This window comes from Oncorhynchus gorbuscha, linkage group LG02, assembly GCF_021184085.1.
Source record: "Oncorhynchus gorbuscha isolate QuinsamMale2020 ecotype Even-year linkage group LG02, OgorEven_v1.0, whole genome shotgun sequence".
Lineage (NCBI taxonomy): Eukaryota > Metazoa > Chordata > Actinopteri > Salmoniformes > Salmonidae > Oncorhynchus > Oncorhynchus gorbuscha.
Window position 1 is genome coordinate 97509141 of NC_060174.1, and position 27816 is coordinate 97536956.

Below are 27816 nucleotides of genomic sequence, written 5' to 3' on the forward strand. Positions count from 1 at the left end.
AATCTGCAGCTTCCTGTGTGTGTGTGTGTGTGTGTGTGTGTGTGTGTGTGTGTGTGTGTGTGTGTGTGTGTGTGTGTGTGTGTGTGTGTGTGTGTGTGTGTGTGTGTGTGTGTGTGTGTGTGTGTGTGTGTGTGTGTGTGTGTGTGTGTGTGTGTGGTCTACCCTCTAACTGGGGAGTGTATTGACTGAGCAGGGGAGGTCAGGACAGCGCTCACTGAAGTGTGGGGGTGTGTCTGTGGTGTTAGGAGTGCAAACACTGAGATGGACACACACACACTGAGAAGGGGCCGAGGGGAGACACACACACACACACACACACACACACACACACTGAGAAGGGGCCGAGGGGACACACACACACACACACACACACACACACACACACACACACACACACACACACACACACACACACACACACACACACACACACACACACAGACACACACACTGAGATGGGGCCGAGGGGAGACACACAGACACACACACTGAGATGATAGAATACAAACGCACACAAACTCGAGTACATTCTGCACATACTGATAGTCTCACACTCCCGGGGTGACATCGACCCCCAGCTGCCATTATGTCCATGATGAGGACTCTTTGTATGGTCATTCTACTATTCAAACACTAAAAGGCTATTTCTTGCACAAAGATTACGGCTCATCCAGGATGTAAAAACAACCTCACTGGAGAATCTGCATAGAAAATGGGTTCACCTGTTTCAGGGAAACAGCCCCTAAAACATCTACTATTCAAATCCTATCAGATCTATTAATCAAACACTTCTAGTTAAGTTTTTCTGTGTACTTGCCATGTGATCGAGTAATAGGTTTGTGGTTTATGCATGTATAGGGGGAAAGTGAGAGAAAATCTGAGGACACTAACTCACTGGAGCCAAACAAAGGAACAGAAACCGGAATTCATGCTTTCACACACCCACTTACCCACCTCTAAAAATACATGCTATTTGTCCTGCACACCGGCACAAATATCTCCTTAGCTTCTCCTCTTGACAACTTCCTTATTCAAAGTTTGACATGACCCCTGTTCCACAGATTTGATCTTTAAGTTAACATATACCATTATTTTTCTAATAAAACTGAACTTCGTTTTAGTAAATCACATTCGACTGGTTGGATTATTTCTAGGTGATAATGAGTCATTCATATATATTATGTGATATGGTAATTTCAGGTCGGTCATTTTGTTTGGACCCTAGCAGTTGTCTTCATTATTGTTTTTGCTAAGCTTAGCTCATCAGTATATCAGCTGTCTGTCTTGTCCTCTAGTCTTATAGCTGCTGCTGACGCAGTCTGAAATCAGCAGATGCTCCAAACTGCTTTCACCTCACAAACACAAACCCCCCGCCCCAGAGGGAAACTCGAGGCCTGAGAGTGCATCTTTCAGGAAACCTTAGACCTCCTTTGCGCTCGCACGCACGCACACGCGCAGGAACCTACAGCATGTGCATTGGCGGAGTGTAGAGGTTGTGAACAGCCCTCTCAGGGCCTGGGGCCTCATTTATCAAAGGTGCGTGCGAACGTGCGTGCGAAAAAAGACTAAACCTCACGTGCGCTAGTTTTCCTGCAAAGGTTGGTATTTATACGTTTTGAATTTGATGGGAGAGTGTGTGTATTGCCACACAAATCCCAGACCATGTGTATGCGCAACTTCTAGTGGTTGATGAACTGTATTGCATGCAAATGTTGTTGTTGGGAGAAATGGAGGTGTTTGACGCACATGAATTATAATAATGGTAGAGTAATAACATTAAAACGTCTAGGCCTAATGATAAAATATATGCATATGTTGGTAAAAAGATCCCATACCCAGTTTGCATAGCAGAATGTCGCTTAATATATTTTAATTTGATTATAAATAGGCCTAAATCATAATCATATAACAGGACATGTCCCTCGTTTTCTGACATGACTGGTATATTCCCGCTACACAACCAATATTAGGATACCATTTATCCATCGCTGTTTCAATAGCTAACCATGCTACCATTTATCCATCGCTCATTCAATAACTAACCATGCTACCATTTATCCATCGCTCATTCAATAACTAGCCATGCTACCATTTACCCATCGCTCATTCAGTAGCTAACCATGCTACCATTTACCCATTACTCATTCAGTAGCTAACATGCTACCATTTACCCATCGCTCATTCAATAGCTAACCATGCTACAATTTATTAATTGCTCTTTCAATAACTAACCATGCTACCATTTACCCATTACTCATTCAATAGCTAACCATGCTACCATTTACCCATCGCTCATTGAATAACTAGCCATGCTACCATTTACCCATCTCTCATTCAATAGCTAACCATGCTACCATTTATCCATCGCTCATTCAGTAGCTAACCATGCTACCATTTACCCATCGCTCATTCAGTAGCTAACCATGCTACCATTTACCCATCGCTCATTCAGTAGCTAACCATGCTATCATTTACCCATCGCTCATTCAGTAGCTAACCATGCTATCATTTACCCATCGCTCATTCAATATCTAAACATGCTTGAAAGTAAATAGACTGGTAACCTAAGACAGTATGGGTAGGCTACAGTATTGTTTTGCGATATGAGCATGGCATAATAGCCTACTTAATCTTAGAGCCTATACCAAGGCAGGAGATGGTTTGATAAATCGCAATCATTTGTTGCTAGAATCTCCACGTATGCCAGAATTTAGTAAGAAATGTACGCACGGTTGATAAATGAGCTACCAGCTAGTTCATTCTGGTATTAATATCTGTAGATTTCTCCAGTTGTGTTTAGAGGAGCCAATTGAAAGGCTGGCCGCAGTCGTAAATATGGCAGATGACGTTGTTTGCTTAACGCTCCAAGACAGCTCATACTTATCTCAGGTTCTCAGAGCAGGGAGACTTGATGTAGGTCAGAGTTTCAACAGGAATAACTTCATTCCACGAGACAGTACCACTAAAGGTCAACACCAGCTTTCTGCTGCAATATGAAGCCAAGAGACTAAGACTATTAGGCATTAAGGCTACATCCATTTAATTTGGCTCATTAGAGTGATTACTTTCAACATTGGCACTGAAGGTGCTTCTGGCTGCTGACAGCCTCAAATAACAATGGATTTCTTCTCCTTTCCTCTCCAGTCTCCAGACAAGGACCCGTCTCAGACTAGTCTAGAAGGGGACCAACCCACAGACACACCCTCCAAAACCCCTGTGGTGGACGAGGCCAAACCCCCCCTAAGACCGCCCCACAAGGTCGATGACCAGCTGATGGACCGACAACTCCCAGACGATGGCATCAGCATCGTGGACTCGGACAAGCCCGAGAGCGAGACCTCCGGTAAGACCGCCTCTGACTCGGGCATCGAGGATGGGAAGAGCACCCCCACTTCGGACGAGGGCAAGCCCGTGGACACCCCCGAGACCGAGAACCCACCCCTGCTGGCACAGCCTAAGGTGGTAGAGGTACCAGAGATACCCCAAAGCCAGGAGGAGGGCAGCACCCTTACCCCAGACCCCACACCTCTGATCGGGATGAATGGCAGCATGAGGAGTGGGCCTCCGGAGAGGGCCTCTATAGGGGCTAACATGGACAACCTGATGCCCCACCACAATGCCAATGGCAGAATTTCCAAGCGGTACTCTGACGCGGGAAGCATGTCTGCCTCTGAGAGCATGGACATCAGCCTCAACCTGTCAGGAGACATGTCAGTCAACAAGGACGACGGGACCCTCTCCTCCAGGGTGGTGAGTAATCCCATGTTTAATGTCACATTCCACTGAAGATTTACCACAGTCTTTTACCAAAAAGTCTACGACTTAACTTTTGTATGATTATTTCCATGGCCAGGCTCCAGTAGCTTACTGAGCTATGGCCTTGGTGTACCTGCTCTGACTTGGGGTGAGACCGCTGTGACTTCCCTGGGCTTCATTTTACATAACAATGGCTACCTGTGGCCACGGTTAACACCTACTCACAAAGCAACTGTTTTGAGAATGCAGAGGTTGTTGAACTCTCATTAACATAATCACTGGAAACACTAGTGAGTGAGCTTCAGTTTTGTTATGTTACTTTATTCAAGGTCTGGAGATAATTAGCCTTAGTGAAGCTATAGTTATACTCTTACATATTTGGCATTTTCTATCAAGATGTAACTGGTTAAACCCAACCTTCTAAAGAGAAAAAAATGCCCATTCAAAGATGGTATGATGGAGTAGAGCAGGGATGGGCAACTGGCTGTCTCCTTTTGAGGGCCCTCGGATCAATTTTAGGAACTCAGTCGAGGTCTCAAATTACTGTTGCGAGTCAGAATACTAGAATTTAGAAATTTGGTTGTGCATCAACAGTTTTTCCTCTTATGCCAATCCCTGATAGTCACATGCCAGCATTTTTTTGATTGCTAAGTTAGTTTAAAGGCCAGCTATCTAAACTTGTTCTCATGGTCGAATTATCGGCCAGGGGGCCCATTTGATTTTGTAAGTCAGTGTCACTCAGATATCATATTAAAAACTGCAAACATTTCTCTCCACTCTATAGCAAAATGTGTACAATTGCAGGAAATGAGTTGTGCAAATTTTTCTCTCTGCCCCATGTCCTTTTAAAAAGTCATCAGACTTTCTCTGCTTCCCATTAAGTTTTGTACACCAGCTTCAAACTGCTGAAAATAATATTTTTGGTTCTGTAAAATATATTTCACAGCGGTTAACATGGGTCAATGATTCTCTACACTATACTTGTTTTGTTACATAAACGGAAATTAAGCAAACTATTCAAATTTTAGCGACCAGAAAATGGAGTAGCGATTTCTGTGTACGGCTGCTTTAAAGCGGAAATCAACATTTGAAACGATAACGAAGCGTCCTGCCTGCACTTTCTGGGTAAAAAGCTGAGGGATGGGGCTCATTGACAGAGCTATGGATGCAAGGACTGATCATCCATGATATCAACATTATAGTTTTAACAATGTTTTGAGGCTACAGTGTTTGTTTAAATGTACTTTCTTTAAACAAGCTTATATTTTTGGTTCTGATGGGGTATGACCGCTGAACTAATAAGTTCATGAGGCATTTCTAAGTTCTATTCTGCAAGAATCAATGGGTACATATCATTCATTGATAAGTCCACAAATGGATCTAGCAACTGCAGATTGCCCCTTTAAATGATCCATAACCTGAATTCATCCATTTTGGATCTTGTCAAGCAATAGAACTCCACTGACTACAAGCTGATATTTTTAAGTAAAAAATAAAAGCTGCATTTCTAGCAAAAAGGCTCTGAGATGGAATCAAACTACTGTTCTCTGGGAAATGGACACATCCATCCTTTAATGCCAAGTCTGTTTGAACTAAAGTGACTCCATTTTCCATTCTTTATGACCAATGGCTCTTTGTCTTGAGCTTTATTCAGCATTCAGAATTGTGGATGTCGTTTCTATGCGGCAATTGTTGCCGGCGGAGCTTTTGGTTGTTAAAATGATAGACTCCAGCAGAGCTGCTGCTGCACTACAGACCCCTGGGCCCCCTGAGAACATTGGATGTGTGCTCACTTGTTCACGTACATACACACAGTGTGCAAACACGCACAGAGTGTCTCTGTCAAAGGTTTAGAATGGCTACAGCAGGACATGTTTACTTCTCTGGTGAGCGATGTAGAGAGAACAGAGTTTGTTCAGCTGGACCTATACAGTTTCATTTTTCATCAATAGGATGAAAATTATTTCCACTAATAATTTTGAAATGTATCCGTGTCACCCAGGGTCATGCTACTCTTCCTGGGGAGAGACAGAAGTAGGTCTGAATCAGTGTGGAGCCTGACTATCTTTGTACTTTATTGGAGGTTGACAGAGCTCTGTTGTCAGAGAGAATCTCACTTCCTGCTTGGCTCTCCCTCCCTGTGCAGCAGAGCAGTGTGATTATAGAGGAACCTGCCCAGCAGGATCACATAGTCTTACACAAGTACTGCTCTTTCCTGTCAACTGGCAGGCAGGCTATACAGTGTTCTCCATTCACCACCTTCTCCTTTTAAAGACACTAGTGTGTTGTTCTCATGTTTCAAGGAAAGGAAACAAAACATGAAGCGGACTATTTCCTGATTTAAAAAATGGTCTTAACAGTGTAAACACTGCTGCAGTCAGTCACCCAATTATGACACTAAACACACAGTCTTACTCTATATATTAGCCTCTTTATCACTCTCTACCTGTCTCTCTCTCTCTTTCCCTCTCATTTTCAAGGGGCTTTATTGCAAGTGAAATAAACAATAAAAAGTGAACAGTAAATATTACACTTACACACATTCCAAAATAAAAGAGGAAAAAAGTTGTAACTGTGCAAAAAGTTAAAGTACTCCCTCCCCCCTTTCCAGGACTCTCGCTTTTCCAATAAGACATTGAAGCGCACCAGGAAATTTGTCATCGACGGCGTGCAGGTCAGTGTGACCACATCCAAGATCATCAGCGACGATGAGAAGAAAGATGAAGAGATGAGGTTTCTCAGGCAAGTCTCACTGCTTCCTGGTAAACCCTTCTTGTTTTCTCCCTGAATCAAGGTCAGGAAAAAGGGCCGGGTCTACTTCGTCTCTCTGTATAAAACAGGATCTCTGGTACACTGAGTTGTTGAGAGCCTGGGCTGTGTTCGGATGTCCCTAATGTAAACAGACTATTTTGGGCATCCTGGTCTGCTCTTTTCCCTTTTGAGATCAGTGCACAAATACACAAGAGGAGCTTTGTGACAGCAACAAGTGGCTAGACTTCATCTGAAAAGAATTAAACTGAAAAATTATAAATGTCAATATATGAGACCACAGATCAGTGTGAGTCGTGTGAGCAACATGGCATGGAACATTCTATATTCCTTAGTGATAAGGAAGGATTGTGATAAATCCCTAACAGTGATAAGATATTTAGTTTACTAGTAAACACAATGTATACCAGTCACTGGTTTTATATGGGACAAATATTTCACTATTTCACATGACTATTATGACTCCCTAAATCCCCCCCAATCGACAACATAGATAATCTGGAAATTGAGGGGTTTACAATCAGAGTTCAAAGTGTTCTGAACAGTCATTCTCCCTGATTTGAAGACCTTGAGCCAGTAGCCTGGTGTTCTCACTGCCATCTAGTGGTGATAATGTGACACCACACCCTGTGTTGGTTCATCAGTTCACTATATGGTTCAGACACTGTCACTCACACACTTGCTATCTGGTAGTCAGATTCCTCTTATTTCTAAGCTCTCTGTCATTGTCATGGAGGGAGCAAGACTATTCCATGAACTCTCCTCCTATCTCTTGACTTAAATCTCATGGAGAGAATATATTATGTCTTCTAATATGAAAGAAACTTTTGTGTCATGGTGTTTATAACTGATTCAGTCTACAATGTTGTGACTGACTGTTTATTAGATCTTTGATGCATTATTTGCCTCCAAGTCTTTTTAGGCAATGTTATATCTCCCAGTGTTTTTACTGTCAAAGTATGTGAAGGTCAAGACTTATGACAGTAAGAATATTTGAACTTTGTGTGTCATGTATGCGCGTGTGTGTGCCCGCGCAGGCGTCAGGAGCTGAGGGACCTGCGTCTGCTGCAGAAAGAGGAGCACCGTGCTCAGGCCTTACTCAACACCAAGCTGGATGCTCAAAGAGAGCAAATGCAGCGACGCTTCGACCAGGAGATGAACGTAGGTCTACACACACACCCCTCATTTAGTGTTTGCACTGATAGAGGCTTCTGACACACACCTCTAATGTATGCATCACTAATGGAAGAAATCCCAGAATTCCTTCTTCCTCCATCTACACCAACACCATGATATTAGCTGAGTTCACACCAACACCCCCCCCCCCGCCGCCTGGTGTCAACCTCCCATTGGATATCAGTCTCATGGAATCCTTTTTCTACATCTCCCTCACCAAGAGAAATAAAAGATGAAGAAGACCTCTTTCATGTCTGTCAATTGACAGATTAAGTTATTTATTTGTTAATGTGTCAAGCACCCACCTAATAATAATCATTCTATTATTTTTAAATGCGGGATATTATCTCTGATAAACTTTTGACATTTTACAATTTATATAAAACTAAAATGTACATTCTACTTTTTCCACAGTTTCCTCTCCTACCCTCTCCAGCTCTAACTCCTTCCAGCCCATCTGATTGACCAGGATCATGGCTACTTATGATATAAATATGGTGATAGTTTATTTGATGGTGAAGGTGTTCAATTTCTTTCTCTGCTCCTCCCAGGCGAAGAAGAAGTACTACGACACGGAGCTGGAGACTCTGGAGAAGCACCAGAAGCAGACCATTGAGAAGATGGAGACGGACCACACTGTCAGGCTCAGGGACGAGACCAAACACATCCGCGCCGAACAGGAACGTGACTACACCAAGTTCCAGGAGCAGATGAAGCACAAGAAGAAGGAGGTGAGAGGAGGGAGCGAGAGAAAATATGTGTGTGTGTACATGTTTTACTATACCTAAACCAACACAAATTCAGAGAAGTGAGGAACTCGCTTGTAAAAAGGCTTTTTCTGGCTTAGGGGTTGGAATCAATTGTTGCTCCAGTAAAAGTCCTCACATGTATGTATAGTAAGGTGTGTGTGTGTGTGTGTGTGTGTGTATCAAGCGTGTGGGTGATTAGTTTAAAAATTAGGGAGGTATTGTTATTAATATTAAGTCCATGTATTTTACAATAACTTTCCCAGGTGAAGAATGAGGTTGAGAAGCTCCCCAGAAAGACCCGGAAAGATGCCATGAAGCAGAGAATGAACAGCTTTACACAAATGAAGCAAACCGAGGTAAATACAAGCTGCTTTCTTTCACCTGGACACTGACCTCTAAATCCAGTTAAAATGCTAACGTCTCATCACTTCCTGTGCTTCAGGAGCAGAACTTCCTGTCGGACCAGAAGGACCACCTGGACACAACGCTGAAGAGCATAATCTCAGAGAACAAGAGGGATATCTCCGAGACGGAGAGGCAGTGTCTCGACAAGAAACAACACCTCGTCAGAGGTACAGCCTCACACACTTGATGTCTGGGTGCCATCAACACTTAGCACAATGACATTCGCTGATCCAGTGAGAGTTGTCTAGTCAGAGCCCCTTCACACACCCTTGATCTGTTCAAGCCCTATCCTCCTCAATAACTTAACAGATGCATACTCATTCAGAGTGATTACACTCTCCCCTCCAATTGGTCAATGTAATATCACTCTTTCTCTTATTTCAGCTGCTTTCAGAAGTCGATCATTCACTCTCTCTACTTTCCGTCCTCAGAAAGGGAAGCTACTATCTGGGACCTAGAGGAGAAGAACCTTCATGAGAAGCACCAGTTACTGAAACAGCAGCTCAAAGACCAGTATTTCCTCCAACGCCACCAGCTGCTCAAGAAGCATGAGAAGGTACAGTACAGTAACCCTGACCTTTGCAATATGTGTGTGTGTGCATCCTCATCCATACCTATGCTTTTGATGGGCTCCTAAGTGGCGCAGTAGTCTAAGGCACTCAGTGCTTGAGGCATCACTACGGACCCCGGTTCGAGTCCAGGCTGTATCACAACCGGCTGTGATTGGGAGTCCCATAGGGTGGCGCACAATTGGCTCAGCGTCGTTAGGGTTTGGCCGGGGTAGGCCGTCATTGTAAAATAATAATTTGTTCTTAACTGACTTGCCTACTTAAAAAAAGGTTAAAAATAGTCATTTTATTTTTTTGTCTCCTCAGGAACAAGAGCAGATGCAGTGCTATAACCAGCGGATGATTGAGGTGCTCAAGGCCCGGCAGCAGCAGGAGAAGGGTCGCATGCCCAAGATCCAGCGCAGTGAGGGCAAGACCCGCATGGTCATGTTCAAGAAGAGCCTCCGCATCAACTCCACTGGCAGCGCCTCGGAGGACCGCGAGAAGATCAAACAGGTACCAGAAAACTACAGAATGTCTGGGTAGAGGGAGGCGGAGAAACGAGGGAAGAGGAGGGTGAAGACTGTCGTTGTAAATGTGGAAACAAAATGTAACTGTTGAAGTGTAGCCATGGGATGAAGTCAAGTGTCGGTTAGAGATGTAGATAGTAACGGGAGTAAGGTTAGGCTCCAGGGGGCAGAAGAACCAACCAGACAGCTCGATGAATACCAGCAGGAACACACCATCCTGCTTGTCTGGCTGGCTGGCTGGCTGGCTGTGATGTCTATTCAAATGGATACTTATATCAGAAAAGGTGTGCAAGTGATGGCTCGAGAAGAATGATAAAGCACACAGACATGCAATCACCATAGACAAACATTGGCAGTTGAATGGCCCATACTGAAGAGCTCAGTGACTTTCAACGTGGCACTGTCATAGGATGCCACTTTTCCAGCAAGTAAGTCTGTAAAATTTCTGCCCTGCTAGAGCTGCCCTGGTCAACTAGAAGTGGTGTTAATGTGAAGTGGTAGGGCACACAAGCTCACAGAACGGGACCGCCGAGTGCTGAAGTGTTAGTGATGTAAAGCTTGCCGCCATTGGACTCTGGAGCAGTGGATGGATCACTCTTCACCATCTGGCAGTCCAACTGATTAATCTGGGTTTGGCGGATTCCAGGAGTTTGGTGGAGGAGGAATAATGTTCTGGGGCTGTTTTTCAAGGTTTGGGCTTAAATCTTAATGCTACAGCATACTATGACATTCTAGACGATTCTGTGCTTCCAAATTTCTAGCAACAGTTTGGGGAAGGCCCTTTCCTGTTTCAGCATGACAATGCCCCTGTGCACAAAGCGAGGTCCATACAGAAAAGGTTTGTCGAGATCGGTGTGGAAGAATTTGACTGGTCTGCACAGAGCCCTGACCTCAACCCCATCGAACACCTTTAGGATGAATTGGAACGCCGACTGCGAGCCAGGCCTAATCGCCCAACATCAGTGCCCGACCTCACTAATGCTCTTGTGGCTGAATGGAAGCAAGTCCCCACATCTAGTGGACCATTTTTTTCTTCCCAGATGAGTGGAGGCTGTTATAGCAGCAAAGTGGGGACCAACTCCATATTAATGCCCATGATTTTGGAATGAGATGTTCGACGAGCAGCTGTCCACACACTTCTGGTCATGTAGTGTATATCATATTCATATCACAGAACTGTATCAGGTCTCAGGGTTGTAAACTAATCTCTCATCCCTCGATCTCCCCCTCTTTCGTGTGTGTGTGTGTGTGTGTGTGTGTGTGTGTGTGTGTGTGTGTGTGTGTGTGTGTGTGTGTGTGTGTGTGTGTGTGTGTGTGTGTGTGTGTGTGTGTGTGTGTGTGTGTGTGTGTGTGTGTGTGTGTGTGTGCACCTCTCCAGTTTGCCCAGCAGGAGGAGAAGCGTCAGAAGGCTGAGCGGCAGCACCAGCAGCAGAAGCATGAGAGCCAGATGAGGGACATGATTGGCCAGTGTGAAGGCAATGTCAGGGAGCTGCAGCAGCTACAGGTGACCGTCTGTCTGTCTGTCTGCCCTTAGTGGGGTGGAATAAATATACAATAAAATGTAACTCCACAAATTGTGGGGTTGTAAAGAAAATACATTCCACAAGTATTGCTTTAATATTAGTGTGTGTGCACGCAGAATGAGAAGTGCCACCTGCTGATTGAGAACGAGACTCAGAGGCTCAAGTCTCTGGATGAGCAGCACAACCACCAGCTCAATGAGTGGAGGGAGCAGCTCAAGCCCAGGAAAATGGTATCCAATTGTTTTAGTCCCAGACAATTAATATTGTTGACATTGAAAAGTTGTAAAATGTACATTAATACCCAGTACTGGAGTTGCCATTGCTTTGATCTCTCTCTACCCATCTCGCTTCTATTTCCCTCTCCCTATTTCTCGCTCCCTCCCCCCTCTCTCTCTCTCTCTCCGCCCTCTATCTTTCCCAGGCTCTGGAGGAAGAGCTGAACCAGAGAAAGAGGGACCAGGAGGACTTCTTTAAGATGAGTGAGGACTCTGAGTGCCTCAGCCCCAGCTCCCCGAACAAACTCACCAAGTTCCTTCCTTACTCTGAGTCCTCTACCACGTAGACTGGCATCTCTTCCCCTCTAAACACCCTCCTATCTCTCTGTCAGGACCAACCCTAACCTCTTATCCCACATCATAACCTGAAAGACCACCACCACTGCCAGATGCCTCAGCCTCACCAGAAACGCTTGACTAGATAGTCCTCCTCCTGAACTTTTCTTTCATTTTTAAGATATTTATGTTTTAAGTCATGTTTATAACATTTTATCATTTGATAAACCTTTGAAGATGTCAAGGCTTGGTCATATTTTATTTTGAAGACAGTCTAATTCCATGTGTGTCAGGCTGCTTGATAGGATCTTATTCATCCATGCAGTGTTTCCTTTTTAATAGTCTACAGATCCCCATTGGTTTACGATGTGACCAGTAAGCATGAGGCTAAGCTGTAGTTAGTCAGGAGCGTGTGGTGAGGCATCCTATATCCCAAAGAGGGTCAGCCGGGGAACAGTGTTTCAGGTGGACTGTGGAAAATAAACCAAAATGTACTTCAGACAACGCTGTATTGGTTGGAGCCAATGAATAAGCATTTTTGTTTCACTGCAATATTCATTCAAAACATTCTCTTGCATAATGAACACACTGAACTACGACCATTCAATCTCTCTTACGTTGCCATTGTGTGGCTTGGCTCAACAGCCTTTTGGTTCAAAGCAGATGAGTAGCCTTTTGAGTAGTGTAATTTGGGTTAAAAAATATATATTTTAACATTCTGTCATGAAGAGCAAATGTTCAACTTAATTTTTTTAAAGTTAAGAGTTTAAATACAAAAATAACTAAAGTTCCTAATAAAGTAGCAGAGTTGACGACTTCATCTTAAATCAGCCATAAATCCCCTTGTGACAGGGCAAATGGAAGCTTGTTGTGTGCAACAGGGAGGGGCCATTGAATGCAAGCTTTACCCCAAAAATGTTATTGTTAGAAAATGTCTAGCCTGTCTGTCTATGGGTAACAGGGGTGTTATGCTCGACCTGCTCAGTTTTCCACCACAAAACACCGGAAAATGGCCAAAAAGAGTAGAACCATCTCACCTGCTTTTGACACTATGATTTGAATATTAACGTTAAATGTCTCTTGAAATTATTATTATTTTTTTAAGGAATAGTTTCACCATATTATAACGAGAGTTCAGTTCACGTAACACGTAACATTAAAATGAGGGATGTTATTTTTTTTTTTTACCAATTAATCACTAAAAACATAAATTATTTTCAGAAATGACGGTCAAAGCAACACAGACTAGGGCTTTACAATGGTGAAAACCTGGAGGTTTTGGGGTTAAGTGGGTTAAAATATTCCTAGAAGTCAGATGCACAGATGCACACTTTAGCAAGTCTTTTCATGTTAAAAATCAGATTGATTGAATGTTACATGTGGTCTATATTGAAGGACACTTGCACAATTTGTACTTGAAATATCAAAGGGACGCAAAAGGGACTAATTTCGTGGAACAACCCAGATGTATTTACTTGCCAAATTATTATAATTATTATATATTTTTTTACATTTGTTCATATTACTTTTAAAAGAGCAGAGCAGAGCATGATCTTCAGAATTGTGAGGACACATAGTGAATGGAATTCCTGCTGAAATCATTCAACGCTGTACATATTAACATAAAAATGCTGAAGTCTTCACTGTCAGATTGTGTGGATTGACACATCTGCTTAGTTCGTTACCTTTTTTTATTTGGATGAGGTGAGTTTATGAAAATGGGAGAAGTCAGGGAAAAGTGATCATTTTTAATTAAAGGTTGAAGAACAAATTGTTTTTTTGGAGTTCTAGGAAAAACTGGTTGTGACCCATTTAAAGTTAAAATGTCTCTGACATGTTTATTTCTGTGCTGCATTTCTACTGTAAAGGTGATACTAGTACAGTGGATGGGAACTAACGAAGCCAAATCGGAATACTGTCGTCATTGAAGGAATCATAAGAGGTAGAAGATTTGAATTAAGTGTATTATTAGGGTTATTGATTGTGTTTCGATGTTTATATTAAATGCACTGTCAGCTTTAAACTGATATTTTTGCTCCATCAAATGTACCTTTCTTTGCACTGGGAAGGGTATACTAGGTTCTTTTGAGGGAGTGCATCAGTTTTTTTCCCCCATCATTCTGTTTTGTAATTGTTATTTTGAAAAACATTTTGCAGTTGATATTGCATGTCTGCTTTTGAAAATGGGCCTCGTTTTCAGACCAACTAGACCTGTTTAACGTCCAGTAATCAGGTCAACTATCAGGTACATCTGCTCTCTCGCTCACCAACAATGTTTCTCTCTTTTGTAATGACTGCATCTTTCCCTCTGTTTAGCTGTATTTGTAAGGGGTGTGAGTGAATGTGACTGTTCAACAGAAGAAACCACTGTTGTACATAAGTCTAATAAAGGCAAATGTTCTTATGTCTACTACGCTTCTTCTCAAGCATGTTATAGAATAGTCTCCTTTTGATACCATTATGGCTTTAATGTTTAGGTTGCATCCGTTTACTCAAAATACTAAAACATTTCCAAGGAAAACCAAGACACCATACAAAAATGAAAAATGTTTATTGACTTAATATGAAAGGAAATACACAAGAATAAGGAAATATGGGATATCTGCAATTTGATGGGAAAAGATGTCCTGCTGCATATCTCAAGAAAAAGTGCCTTTTGAAATGTATTAAATGGTCTGTTTTAGGGTAAAGTGTTACGTAAAGCAATAAGACTAACATCCCATACTGTTTTCTTACATTGCGGTGTTCACATCCCTGCTTGCCTTTGTCTTTATGCTTCAGTAACAAACTGTTTATCCAACTGTCATTCTAACCCAATCCACGTTTCACACAGACATTCCACTAATTCAGGCCTTACTCCATGTGTTGATCATTATTACAAATCTGACATGAATAGCATTACTTTAAGTGCACCAAGCACACTGGCTAAAAGATGGAAAACTCCAAGTAACTTCACCGATCATTTCACTGTTACCAATGTTGGTCATGACCGGACACAGACACTAAGTCCTTAAAATAATACACTTGATTGCATTTCTTTGATTTATCAGCCATGGAATGACATTGGACATAGTACTAACATAAGATGATTCAGAGGGGAAAATGAAAAAGAAAACAAAACAACTAGCATAGCAGCTAGGAGCAGATCAACCATAATCAAAGATTCTCCAATGAACCTGTGAGCTACAACCACTCCTAGCCTTGTCCGTGCATCTCCTAGCAAACCATAAGCCTTTTCACATGCCCAACTACAACATCCCAAACACCCTTCATTCCACTACTGTATGACTGACTAGACCCTATTTCCCAATGACCAGACGGGGCAAGAGATGAAAAGTGACAACAGCTGACATTACTTCATTCTGGAAGTACAATCATTATTTTTCCGAGTCTGTGCTTGAAACCAGTCAAGCACTAATGTAAAACAATGAGTAATGATCACACTTTATAATACTGTTTTATATTTGAGCACTGTTTTGGAGATTCAGTATTTTGTATTGTATGCACAAATCACAGGTGAATTCCCTAATTTAGGGGCTGTAGTAATGGTAGACCTTGGCCTACAGCATAATTATGGAATATTGTTTTTACCAGAGGCAGCCTGATGTAATATCTACTTGAATCAGTCATTCTTGGGTGTTTTTCACCATCGTACTGGGAAGGGGTCCATTTCAAGTCAATTCAGTCCATCCTGAGAGGAGATGAACTAGCCTAACTCTGGCATACATTTCCCAATGTTAAGACCTTATTTGAGGTTGTAAAACATGTCTATGGCATTAATTTGTACACTCTGTTAAGCCACAGTGTGAAACCTGAATCAGTCTGAACCATCTGAATCAGTCTGAACCATCTGAATCAGTCTGAACCATCTGAATCAGTCTGAACCATCTGAATCAGTCTGAACCATATGAATCAGTCTGAACCATCTGAATCAGTCTGAACCATCTGAATCAGTCCAAATAATCTGAAAAGTGCACATCTGTAAAAAAAAAATCAACCGCAACATTATTATTCAGTTCCTAAAGAAAAAAGAAACGCATTCACAAACACATGAACTGTATAAATGGTTCATATAAGCACTTAGAATCACTTGGCAAAAACTCCTCTTGAAGTGTTGCTATTTTAGTTCTTGAAAAACATAGTGTCCTCTTGAACTTCCCTTGCAGCCATAGTAGGAGGAGGGCTGTTCTTTGAGGTATCTGAGTATACATGGCCATCTAGGATTTGATCTAGAATCAGGTTCACCCTGTTCATGTAATATTATTCATTATGATCTAAAAGGCTAAACTAATCCTAGATCAGCACTCCTACGAGACACTTTGTGAATACGGACCCTGGTTCCTCTATCGTATGGTCTGATTTATTTTCCATATTCATTGCACTGTCAGTTTCAACTCTACTCATTAGACAGAAGCATCTTTGATATGCTAACTGAGACACCAACTAGCTAAATTGCATATATTTAAGCTTAAAGCACTGAATATTATACTGAGGCACAATATCATAGAAGGCTTGGAAGAACATATTTTGATCTATTAGAAAGCTTGTGATAACATAAAATGACATAGGCTTGAGTAACATACTGTATGGCACAAAGTGAACTTGAAAGGGACATTTGCTTTTCCCGGATTTGATGCCTGGTCATTTGAAACGAGGATATAAAGTAAAACAAATATTGAAAAAGAAATGCAACAGAAACGTGTCATTGCTGGTTCATTCTCGCTCGAATGCTAAACAAATGGAATGTAACAAAGTAACAAACACATACATTTAGAAAAAGGTAACTATAAATAAAATAAAAAGCTAATTAAATACAATTAGTGATATCTTTATGTATTAAAAAAGCAAACAGAACCTGGTACTTAGGGTTTCTTGGTCAGGTAATTGGAGGGGATCCAGCCCTCTTTCATTGGCCCTTCTCCTAGATTTTTACAAAACCACCAGCCACTGCTGTTCCTCTCCATCACCTGGAACACGGTGCCCTCCTTGAAGCTGGCCGTCTGATCGTCGCCCTCAAAGTCTGCCACGGCCAAGAACAGCTCCTCTTTACTGGGATCCTTGATCAGAGGAGGCAGCTTGTCCCTCGGAGGGCCTGGTTTCTCACTCTTAAGCAGGGGCTTTGGGACCACCTTCTCCTTGTCTTTGGGTGGGGGTAGTACGAAGGCCTTGGGTTTAGGGGGAGGGGGCCTGCTGAGCTGAGGGGGAGCAGGCTTTGTGTCTGGGAGCTCTTTCAGGGGGGGCTTTGGTTTCTGTGGGGCTGGACGGCTCAGAGGTCTTTTTGGGTGGAGGGGGTCTCCTAGGGAGGACGGCGGGTCTACCTGGAGGTTCTTTGTGTGGGGAAACGGCACATTTGTCCGGGCTTACCTGTCCGTGGCCGTTTTGCTGCTTGTGGGGGAATTTGGGCTCGTCAGTGGCCTTGCCATTGTGAGCATTGGGGACCAGGGGCATCTTGGGTAGGGCATTGATAGGGGGGCTACTGGGACGCGGCATCTTGGGGAGAACATTATTAGGAGGGTGCATCTTGGGTAAAGCATTATTAGGGGGAAGGTTGGGGGGGCGGCATCTTGGGGAGAACATTGCTAGGGGCGTTGTTGGCTGCAGTGCCGTTTTGCTGGCTTGGCTCTGCTAATCCAGAGCCTGGTTCAACTGGCTTTGAAGGCTTCAGCTTGCTCCTCAGGTTGGTGATGTCCAGCTTGTTCTCAGCTGGCGGCTCTGGCTTGGCAGCTGGGACGGGTTTGGGCCGGACTATGGGTTTAGGTTTCATGAACAGTGCAAGGCCGGCAACCTCTGGTCTCTCCTCCGGTGGATCAAGCTTGGGCTTGGGTGGTTGCTTAGCCACAGGTTTCAGGTTGAACTTTTTCACCTCTTTGGCAGAGACCTTGTGGCCACACTCCAGACCCATCTCATTCTTCAGATGCAGAGGCTTGTTCGCGACCTCTCTCTTGGGCTCGGGGGGCTTGTCGGGCTTGAAGGGGGCAGCTTTGGGGGTGAGCAGGGGCATGATGACACCTGGGGCTTGGGGTTTTGGAGGCATGGGTTTGGATAGGTCTGTCCTGGGTTTCTCCACAGTAATCTCAATGTCCAGGCTCTTGTTGATGGACTCCCTGCGGGGTGGCAAGGCTGGCTTCTCCTCAGCAGGTGGGGCGGACGGGGCAGGAGGCAGGGGTCCGGAGAAGGCTGATGCCCCCTTACTGGCACTGGACTTCCAGTCTCTGAGTTTGGGCCGGGCTCCGGACTCGCTGCTCGCGGTGGGCTCGTCTGGCAGCGGTTTGGACCAGCTGTCCTCTTGCCCCGCGCCGCTGGCAGTGCCATCCTCCAGCTTCAGCTGGGCCATCTCGTTGGGCAGAGGTGCCAGGAAGTTAGGGCGCGGGGTCAAACTGGTCTTTTTGTATTTGTCGATGAAGGTAATGGGGGCCCAGCCCTCTTTGTCTTCAATCTGAATGTACCACCAGCCACTGGAGTTCTTCTCTATCACCTGGACAACAGAATCAGGGGACCAGTGAGTCAATCAGGAAATCAGGAATGAAGAGACAGCAGAAGTTATACTCAGTCAGTGCATTTTGCGAAGCATCATTCAAATCCCATTCCATTCTGATTGTAAATAATTGCTGTTTGGGAAATGATTGGCTTTTGAGTGATTAAGGAGAGGTAGAACAAGGTCTTAAGTCTCTGGGATGTTTTGCCTTACAAAGTCATTGTGAAAATAGAGAAAAGTGTTATGCTGAATATTAGTGTGTCAGTTTGAAGAAGCGTCTATGTACTCCCTGTGACCAGAGACCCATGATATGTTATCTGGAGCAACAATAGGACAAGAAGCGAAAGTGGGCCCAAGAGCTACAGAACCCAGATGAGACAAGGAACTGGGCCCAAGGGCTATGGAAGGCAGACAATGAACTGGGCCCAAGGGCTATGGAACCAGACGAGATTAGGAAGTGGGCCAAGGGATGTTGAAACGATTGAAATGTCTTAAATCAGGGTGAAGGGTCTATGTCAATCACAGTGGAAAACTGCTAAAGTATAACACTGTATGAGTGGGGGGAGCTTTGCTTTAAGAGAGTGCTGCACCTCATGAGAGGTAGATACGTATTCAGCTCTTTCATTCGAGGGGCACACATTACAGCTGTTGCGTCTTTGGTTCCCGTTTTAAACAAGATATTTTGTCACGAAAAGATGCTCGACTATGCATATAATTGACAGCTTTGGATAGAAAACACTCTGACATTTCCAAAACTGTGAAGATATTGTCTGTGAGTGCAACAGAACTGATGTTACAGGCGGAAGCCAGATAAAAATCCAATCAGGAAGTGCCGCATTTTTGAAACTGCTTCATGCCAATGACTCGTTATATGGCTGTGAATGAGCTACGAATGAGCTTACATTTTCTACGTATTTCCCAAGGTGTCTACAGCATTGTGACATCTTTTTACGCATTTATGTTGAATAATAGCCGTAAGGGACCACATTTAGCAAGTGGTCACATGGTGGCTCCCGCAGAAAATCTTGCGTAAAGTACACAAGTAGCTATTTTTCCAATCGCTTCTTATGAGAAACCAATTGCCCCAACAGATATATTTTCGAATTGTTATGTGAAAAACACCTTGAGGATTGATTCTAAACAACGTTTGCCATGTTTCTGTCGATATTATGGAGCTAATTTGGAAAAAAGTTTGGTGTTGTAGTGACCGCATTTTCCGGTCGATTTCTCAGCCAAACGTGACTAACAAACGGGAGCTATTTCGCCTAAAAGGAACATTTGCTATCTAACTGGGAGTCTCCTGAGTGAAAACATCCGAAGTTCTTCAAAGGTAAATGATTTAATTTGATTGCTTTTCTTATATTCATGAAAATGTTGCCTGATGCTAGCAGAGCCTAGCCATAGCATTATGCCATGATAAACTTACACAAATGCTTGTCTAGCATTGGCTGTAAAGCATATTTTAAAAATCTGAGATGACAGTGTGATTAACAAAAGGCTAAGCTGTGTCTCAATATATTTCATTTGTGATTTTCATGAATAGGAACATTTTCTAGGAAAATTTATGTCGGCTGCGTTATGCTAATTAGTTTGAGGCTACGTTACGCTCCCGCATGCGGGATGGGTAGTATCAAGGAGTTAATTAATTAATTGAACTTCACTCTGAGTTTTGACTCTTTTGTGGTAAACAAATGTATTGCATATGGAATAAAATGTATCAATTAAATCTGAAAGGTTTCTCTAGGCGGGAGATGGTAGGCTGTTTGCCATCAAACAATACCCATCTACCAATATGTGCTGAGATGTGACGTGTGTCTCACCTCCACTTTGACCCCAGCCTGGAAGCTGATGCCATCTGGGATGGTGGTCTGGAAGTCTGCAATGGTGTAGAATTCCTCCTCCACCTGAGGAGGGGTGGGCGGCTTGGGCAGGTTCTGCCCCCTCGGCTGGAGGGAGGGAGGGAGAGAGGGAGGGAGAGAGGGAGGGATGGTGTGAAGAAAAAGAGTGGGTCCGTATCAGATTTGACTTGTGGCAGATCAAAACATCAAATCAATGCAAAACTCATTAAGACAAATGTCTTTGTTAACGAGTGCTGTTGGTGTCGCAGGATGTGTGGTTAAGTGGTTAGTGGAGGGTACTTACGATGGTGAGATCCCTGCGTGGTGGTGGTCTCTGTCTCGCCCCTTGTTCTGTAGGGGAAAAGGCAGAGGATATCAGACTCCAGTGAGCCACATCTCATCACAGGCCATCAGTCTCAAAACACTGCCTGCATTGACATCCACTCCTCATAGGAGAAGATATCAGTTCCAGAAAGAGAGAAAGACAAACCAGGGAGCGAGAGAGAGCAGTGTGTTCGATGCAGACTGATGAGCTCTGTAGACCGGGCCCTTCGGCTCTAACTATGTGTAATGGATCCTCACTAATGGAGGTGTAGTTGTGGGAGGCATTCAGCTCCTCAATGACTTACTAGGAAATAAAGTAGGATGTTTTACATTACTCTGGCATTGAGTTAGAGAGCTTTGCAGAGAAACATCTCTGAGGGAGGAGACTGAGGAGGCATCTCTCATACAGATGAGATGTCTTGGTAACAATTTAAGTAAGCCTGCGTGTATATGGATTTATTACTTGTTATAAGCATGTATGAGGCTTTATAATGTATTTGAATAATGCCTACCTGCAGGCTTTAAAGGAACATTTTACATTTTTTCTACTTTATATACCAACATCAACATACAGTATGTGAAAATGGTGTGTTTCTGTTCTGTAGTAAAAAATATAGAGGAAGATAAGTGTTTCCAATGACATCATTGGCGTGCGTCATGTGATTTTAACCAATTGTGAGGAGGCTTTGCCTACTGTCTACTAATTGGTTGATGATGCCATTGGAAACACTTTCCTTCCTCTAGCTTTTTTACTACAGATCATAGAAACGCACAATTTTCACATACCATATGTTGATTTTTGAAATGTTACTTTAAAGCCTGCAGGTAGGCTTTATTCAAAGACAAAAAGCATCATACATTTTCACATATGTTGATGTTGGGGTGGTGTGAGATTTCCCATTAAGTAGAGAGTTACAGTTGTTAGTTGTTAAATGAGTTACTGTAGTTTACAGTTCTTAGTTCCCACTCACTGTGCTGCTTGGCAAAGGGGGAGAAGCCCTTGTCTTTCTGGTCCTTGTTGTCTCCTTTGCTCTCTTTGGCTTGGTTCTGCTGCTTGGAGAATCCGTCCAGATCGTTGGTGCTGGCGTGGCCTGCTGCCAACTTCTGGCTCAGCATGTCGGCCTTCTTCAGGTAGGACGCCGGGGCCCAGCCCTCCTGTCCCTGGTACCTGTAGACGGCAGCAGAGAGGTTACGTCTACGGTTTCAATAGAAAGAAACACAACAACAACCAACTCTGACACACATTGACATTCATACACTCAATGAAATTCACATGGACACACAGCCTGCATCCCCAGTGGACAGTCACGCTTCTGGGGTTTTGTGTTCTACCTGATCTTCCACCAGCCCTCCAGGTTCTTCTGAATGACCTCCACTGTCATGCCGCTCTCCAGGTCGATCTCGTCTTGGTCTCTCGCTGCATACGGGTAGATCACTGTGTACTTCTCCTCTGGAAATGGCAAAGAATACATCACATTAGGTGATGTATTTTATCTCGTCTTGCATACTAACTTTCACAAGAATGTCAATCAAGCGTATGGAATCAACAACTTGGCAGGGACAGCACATGATGGCATGTTGAGAGCGAGTAGTTGGGACTAATCTCTTTGACTATATATGGAAAACAATTGATAGTGTTCTTTCTTCATAGCAAATCCTAAAACCCTAGCCCAGTGCATTAGCCTTCAGTACACCATTCCAAGATCATAAACTGGTAACTGGTCTAAACCAGTGTAACAACATCATAAACTGGTAACTGGTCTAAACCAGTGTAACAAGATCATAAACTGGTAACTGATCTAAACCAGGGTAAAACTCTGCAAGTATGTCCTTGTAGACAGGGCTTGGGCAGGATCTATCCTGTAGAGTGAGAAGATGTGTAACACACATGATGCAACACAAAACATCCCTCCATCCTCCACCAACATTAAGCACACACAAACAAGACAGCATTACTAAGGTTAGGACTTCACTAACACCTACTTCAAATATATCAGGTTTTTATACCTAATCTACACGGGTCCCTTTAAAGTCTACTGAATTAAAGTGATTGTTAAACAGACAGTGTATTTAGAAGGAACAAACAATTTAAAATATATCATATTCATTTCCCTGAAATAACAAAGTGAGAAAAGCTGAGCTTTTTCCCACTGCATTCCATGGAGAAGACAAATAACACAAACACAGCGGTAGTATCCATTCTAATCCATGCCACATAACATACATGCATGTCTTGCATCCCTCTCCGTGCTTGCGTTGGTCATGCATGGGATTTGCATGCTAAACATGACAGTCTACACACACATGAAGATTATGGGGAAAAGAGGCGTGCGTTCCACCTTGCCCAAACCCTGTGCTTGTGCAGAACAGATCCCCTAATGTTCGCCGGCGGCCCACGTGCCTCAGCAGTGACCAGTATCTCCGGGACACTGACGCAGAGCACAGTGGGCAGCAGGAAGTAGGAAGTAAGTACACAGGAAGTGAATACTCTGCTGTGTGTTGGCTGTTCTAATAGACAGACAGTGACAGGTGATTAGAACAGTGTGAACAGATGGAAAGTCAGAGGTAATTTTCCCTTTGGTTATCTGGGTCCTCTTCCCACTGTTATCATGCAAACACACAGTGTGAAAGAGTATTTTGTAATGCCAATACAAGTACTGTACAGATTTCAAGAGTTTCTGAGCATCCTGTTTCCTAGATTTGTCCATTACAGTTCCACATTTCTTCTACATCTTAATCAATGACAGGACACATACTGTTTTGATTGGAAGCAAGCCTTGAGCTGTTGACGCTCAGGCAGCAATCCTTGAGTTTTGACTGTGAGCTGTGCCTTAAGGCTGCCAGCATTGATCTGTAGTTACAGTTAGTTTTTATTCTGAATGTGGCCTAGGGCAGTGTGACAGATAGAGAGGGTTACCTTCCTCACCGGGCAGGGAGAAGTCATCAGGGTCATCCTGGGCCTCCAGGCAGGTGGCAGGGACCCAGCCCTGGGCCTCGTCAGAACTAACAAACCACCAACCTGCACACAGAAAGCAAAACACACACAGAAACACAGAACAGTCAGACACACAGCAGTGGCTCACTCTGGATCTTGGATTGGCCTTGTCTGTTTGGAAGATTCTGAAGACGTTGTGATAGCATTATTCTGCTATTTGGCCTTGTCTGTTTGGAAGATTCTGAAGACATTGTGATAGCATTATTCTGCTATTTGGCCTTGTCTGTTTGGAAGATTCTGAAGACATTGTGATAGCATTATTCTGCTATTTGGCCTTGTCTGTTTGGAAGATTCTGAAGACATTGTGATAGCATTATGTAGTCTTCTTGGTATACTTCAAAGCGCCTGTATCTGAGGCTTTCCTTCAAGTATGATAACTAACTTTCAGTTGATGAGGGCAAAAACAGTTACGGGACAGTGTGATTTCTTTATAAATTACGTTAAGGCCCCCAGGACTAAGGTTGTCCCAAATGGCACCCTATTCCCTTTATAGCGGACTAGTTTTGACCAGGGCCCATAGGCCCACCACTATATAGGCAATAGAGTGCCATTTGGGACACAACCTCAGTCGTTAAGCTAAAGGCTCCCTCCATCTGACCCAGATCTCGTACCAGACTCATTCTTCTCGATGACCTCCACCGTCTGTCCCACGTGCAGGCTGATCTCAGAGCTCTCCTGCTTCTCATAGTCAGTGACAGCCACGTACTGGTCCAGGAGCAGGGGGTCAGCTGCACTGGAGTCTCCTGCAGGGAGAGGTACAGAGCACACAGACAGACATATAGCGCTGACCTCTCTACCTTCCACCACAGAGAGCAGAGCGAGCCATAGGGGGAGGGGGAGGACGAAGCAGGTGTGATTTTAGAGACATGGAGGAGAAAATGGTGGCCAGAGAGCAGAGGGAAGGAGGGTCTGAGAGGGAGATATTTGTAGAGAGGACAGGACAGGACAGGACAGGAAGGAGGGTTATGCCAATCACAAACATGGCTGCCACAGAGACAGAGACAACCGCCACAAAGACACCCGACACTTACACAACGCTGTAGGTTAGAACAACACGAGGACCTGCTCTGTGATGTGCACTTGGTGGGATGATTACCAGAGCTAACCGTGGAATGCACTCATAATATCCACTAAATTCACAACCGTACACTCCCAAAAAGGATTCCATCCAGAAATTGAGCATTGTATTTACACCATCCAGTCTCTAAATTAACCGTACAAGCAGTTGCTTCCAAACTTACTAGATATTATACATTATGAAAACAGTCATGTCTGATTCCCCATGAGACAACAACACAGAATGAGGAGGGTTTTAATTGTTGTTGTTGTTGTTGGGGTACAGCATGCACATCTATCAAGGTGACAGTTAATTCCCACAACCAAGACAGGGTTGATTTCAGCATAGGAGAAAAGGGAGTTGGGCTGGGTGTACAGTCTGACAGACACCATCTGATGCCCTCTTGACAAAGCTAACACACTGCCATGCACATCACACATCACAGTGAGCACCAAGCTTGTCCCAACCTGCCCTCTCTAACCCAACCTTCCCTAGCCTGGTCCCAGACCTGTATTTGTGTTGGCTGAAACAGAGGCGTTGGCTGAGCACATACAGATCTGGGACCAGGTCCTTCCCCCTCGCTACTCCGCACTGCCCAGTCCCACCTCAGAGCCACGTCCCAACTAAAGGCCCAGCAGACAGGGACCAGGAACAGGCCAAACGGATGGCTAGCAACCAGGGGCCACACACAGAGCACGGCCAAGCATGAGTCTGTTACTACCTCTCTTTAGGAAAGTGGTCGCTCTCTCCACAATGCCTGATGGAGGGAAATTAAGCAAAATGAAATTGAATCTTGACATGGATGGGTTGGTTAGATTAACAAAGAAAGGGAAAACCCATTTTTAAAAACACTTTTTAGAAGTAATGGTCTATATCTAACTTCAAGAAATGAAATATATCATTGAATTACTAGTCTTACTATGATCCTAAATCTTTACATTGCAATCTCTTTGGAAAATAATGCAGCACATATCCAACATCACAGCTAGAGGGCGCTCAAATCTCAATTGAGAAATGTAGTGAGCTGAACAAAGATGCTATGGCCGGTGTAGGAAATGTTTATCCTAATTCATGTTTCTATTTCACGTCAGACCTCACCCATATGATATTTACTACATAAACTACATACCACAAACAATGATGTAGTCCTGTGTAGCTCAGTTGGTAGAGCATGGTGCTTGGAATGCCAAGGTTGTTGTGAGTTTGATTCCCACAGGGGACCAGTAAGTTGCTCTGGAAAAGAGCGTCTGCTAAACATAAAATGCAATAACAACTTACCCCAAAATGGAATACTAAAGTGGACTTACCGGACTTCTTCTTTCCAATGGGTTCCCTGTAAAAGAGAACAAATTGTTAGAAGTACTTAACTTAAAGAGCCAGCAAAGGAGTTAGGAACTTTTAATGACATGGAAATCCTTTGTAATTATTTCTACCTACTGATTATGTCTCTGAAAATATAAAATATTAACCCTATGAATAACCACACATTATATGTATTTCATTCATGTCTTTTCAAGTTTTGGGACTCACTTTTAAATAAATATTTTGATTTGGTCTCCTCCTATTCTCTCATGTTCAATCAATCTCAGTAATGCATTTGTTATGCTACTAGGCATGCAGGCTCTCTAGACTAGATGAACGAAGCTAAACTCTGAGATTCATTGCATGTCTACAGATGTGTTGACCTTTTCTCCAGATGGGAAGGGATATGGTTCATATGTCCAAAACATCATATCACTATTGTTTTCACATTTTTGATGGTATGGCGGTATTTGAAGTTTTTTGTTTGTTTTGGAGTAGTAAACGTTATGTAAATATGTTTTATGAGTAGTGCATGACACTAGGATGTCAACAAATTAATTCAAAGGTCAACACCTGCAAGGACGCAGGCCCCGACGGTATTCCAGGGTGCGTTCTCAGAGCATGCGCAGAACAGCTGGCAGGCATATTCAGAGTAATTTTCGACCTCTTCTTGTCCCAGTCTGTAATCCCCACATGTTTTAAGAAGACCAGTCCTGTTCCTAAGAACTCTAAGGCTTTATGCCACAATGACCAGCCCTGTAGCACTCACTTCTGTAATCATGAAGTGCTTTGAGAGGCTGGGTATGGCACACATTAACTCCACCATCCACCCTAGTGTCATGACTCTCCTGGCTAAAGATCCAAGGCCTCAGATCAGCTTGACAAATGGCTGACGATGACCAGACCCATCTCACCCACAGAAGAGGGGGGTGGTCTGGGCTGGTTTTATGACATCTCACGGCAATTGTTGGAATGTGCTTTGTTACAGAGATATTTTGCCGCCCAAAATCTCTATCATCCAAAAGTGAACTTTGGAACAATATTTCTAACATAGGAATGTTAATAATTGTCAGTGGGGATCTAAAGAATAATCATTATCACATTGTTTATTATTTTGTGATGTCATTAAGAAAGGTATCAAGATAATACTGAAACTAGGAAAGTGGACACATTCCATCTGTTAAGTTTACATCCAAATGTTGTATAAAATATATGATTAAGGGTGTGAGTATTTTTGTTAAGATATGAATGTGATTTTACCTTTCTAATAAGATAATTGTTTTTCATATTAACTATGCACAGTTAGTAGACACGCCCCGAATGAGGTCAGAGAGCTTGTCAGCGTGATGGAACCACCTTTACGACCAGAGTGGACTGTGGTCCACATGTTGAAAAGGTTGGAAGCACTGAAACTCCCAACCTCAACACTAGATGAGACGATAAACGTACCTACCAGACCAGAAAAGCGTGGCGCGTTAGATACATGTGGGAAATGGTTGAAACATTGAACCAACACGAGGTGAAGAAGATAACCTCACCTACCAGACCAGGATACCGCCAGTCTGCAGCTGCACATGTAAAGTGCTTCAAACTTTGACTAAAGACGAGATGGGAAGGAGAAAATCCCATCTAAGATAATCATTGGTGCATCTGAATATCAGCTCTGAAAACACTCCACTACAAGCACAAACAACTAAGAAGAAGGACATTGTGACATCTGTGGGACAATCAGAGCCTTACACCCATGGGCAAGCCCACTGAAACAACCTTCCAGAGAAGGCTTGGTTCTGACCGAGATAGACAGCGAACGAAGACATT

The 27816-nt window shown here is 43.4% G+C and overlaps 2 protein-coding genes across 4 annotated transcripts in view; one reads left to right on the top strand and one right to left on the bottom strand.

Annotated features, from left to right (window-relative positions):
- Positions 1-14417, top strand: part of stk10 (serine/threonine kinase 10) — a 56735-nt gene extending 42318 nt beyond the window's left edge. Inside the window, exons 9-19 of the mRNA XM_046328533.1 lie at positions 3145-3750; positions 6368-6498; positions 7563-7686; positions 8253-8432; positions 8714-8806; positions 8893-9022; positions 9287-9411; positions 9731-9919; positions 11312-11437; positions 11573-11686; positions 11878-14417. Coding sequence (XP_046184489.1) covers positions 3145-3750; positions 6368-6498; positions 7563-7686; positions 8253-8432; positions 8714-8806; positions 8893-9022; positions 9287-9411; positions 9731-9919; positions 11312-11437; positions 11573-11686; positions 11878-12018 — 1959 coding nt within the window. The 3' untranslated portion in view covers positions 12019-14417. The remainder of the gene's footprint in view (positions 1-3144; positions 3751-6367; positions 6499-7562; positions 7687-8252; positions 8433-8713; positions 8807-8892; positions 9023-9286; positions 9412-9730; positions 9920-11311; positions 11438-11572; positions 11687-11877) is intronic.
- A 3126-nt stretch (positions 14418-17543) lies between these two features.
- sh3pxd2b (SH3 and PX domains 2B) overlaps positions 17544-27816 on the bottom strand; it is a 49727-nt gene continuing 39454 nt past the window's right edge. Inside the window, exons 6-14 of one of the 3 annotated variants that reach the window (XM_046328555.1) lie at positions 26004-26029; positions 25418-25453; positions 24251-24382; positions 23571-23663; positions 21977-22094; positions 21616-21812; positions 20625-20671; positions 20303-20428; positions 17544-18482 (exon numbers count right to left, since the gene is read on the bottom strand). In XM_046328555.1, coding sequence (XP_046184511.1) covers positions 17544-18482; positions 20303-20428; positions 20625-20671; positions 21616-21812; positions 21977-22094; positions 23571-23663; positions 24251-24382; positions 25418-25453; positions 26004-26029 — 1714 coding nt within the window. Of the gene's footprint in view, positions 18483-20302; positions 20429-20624; positions 20672-21615; positions 21813-21976; positions 22095-23561; positions 23664-24250; positions 24383-25417; positions 25454-26003; positions 26030-27816 lie in introns of all 3 variants that reach the window. The other 2 variants (XM_046328545.1, XM_046328566.1) reach the window with 2 other exon arrangements.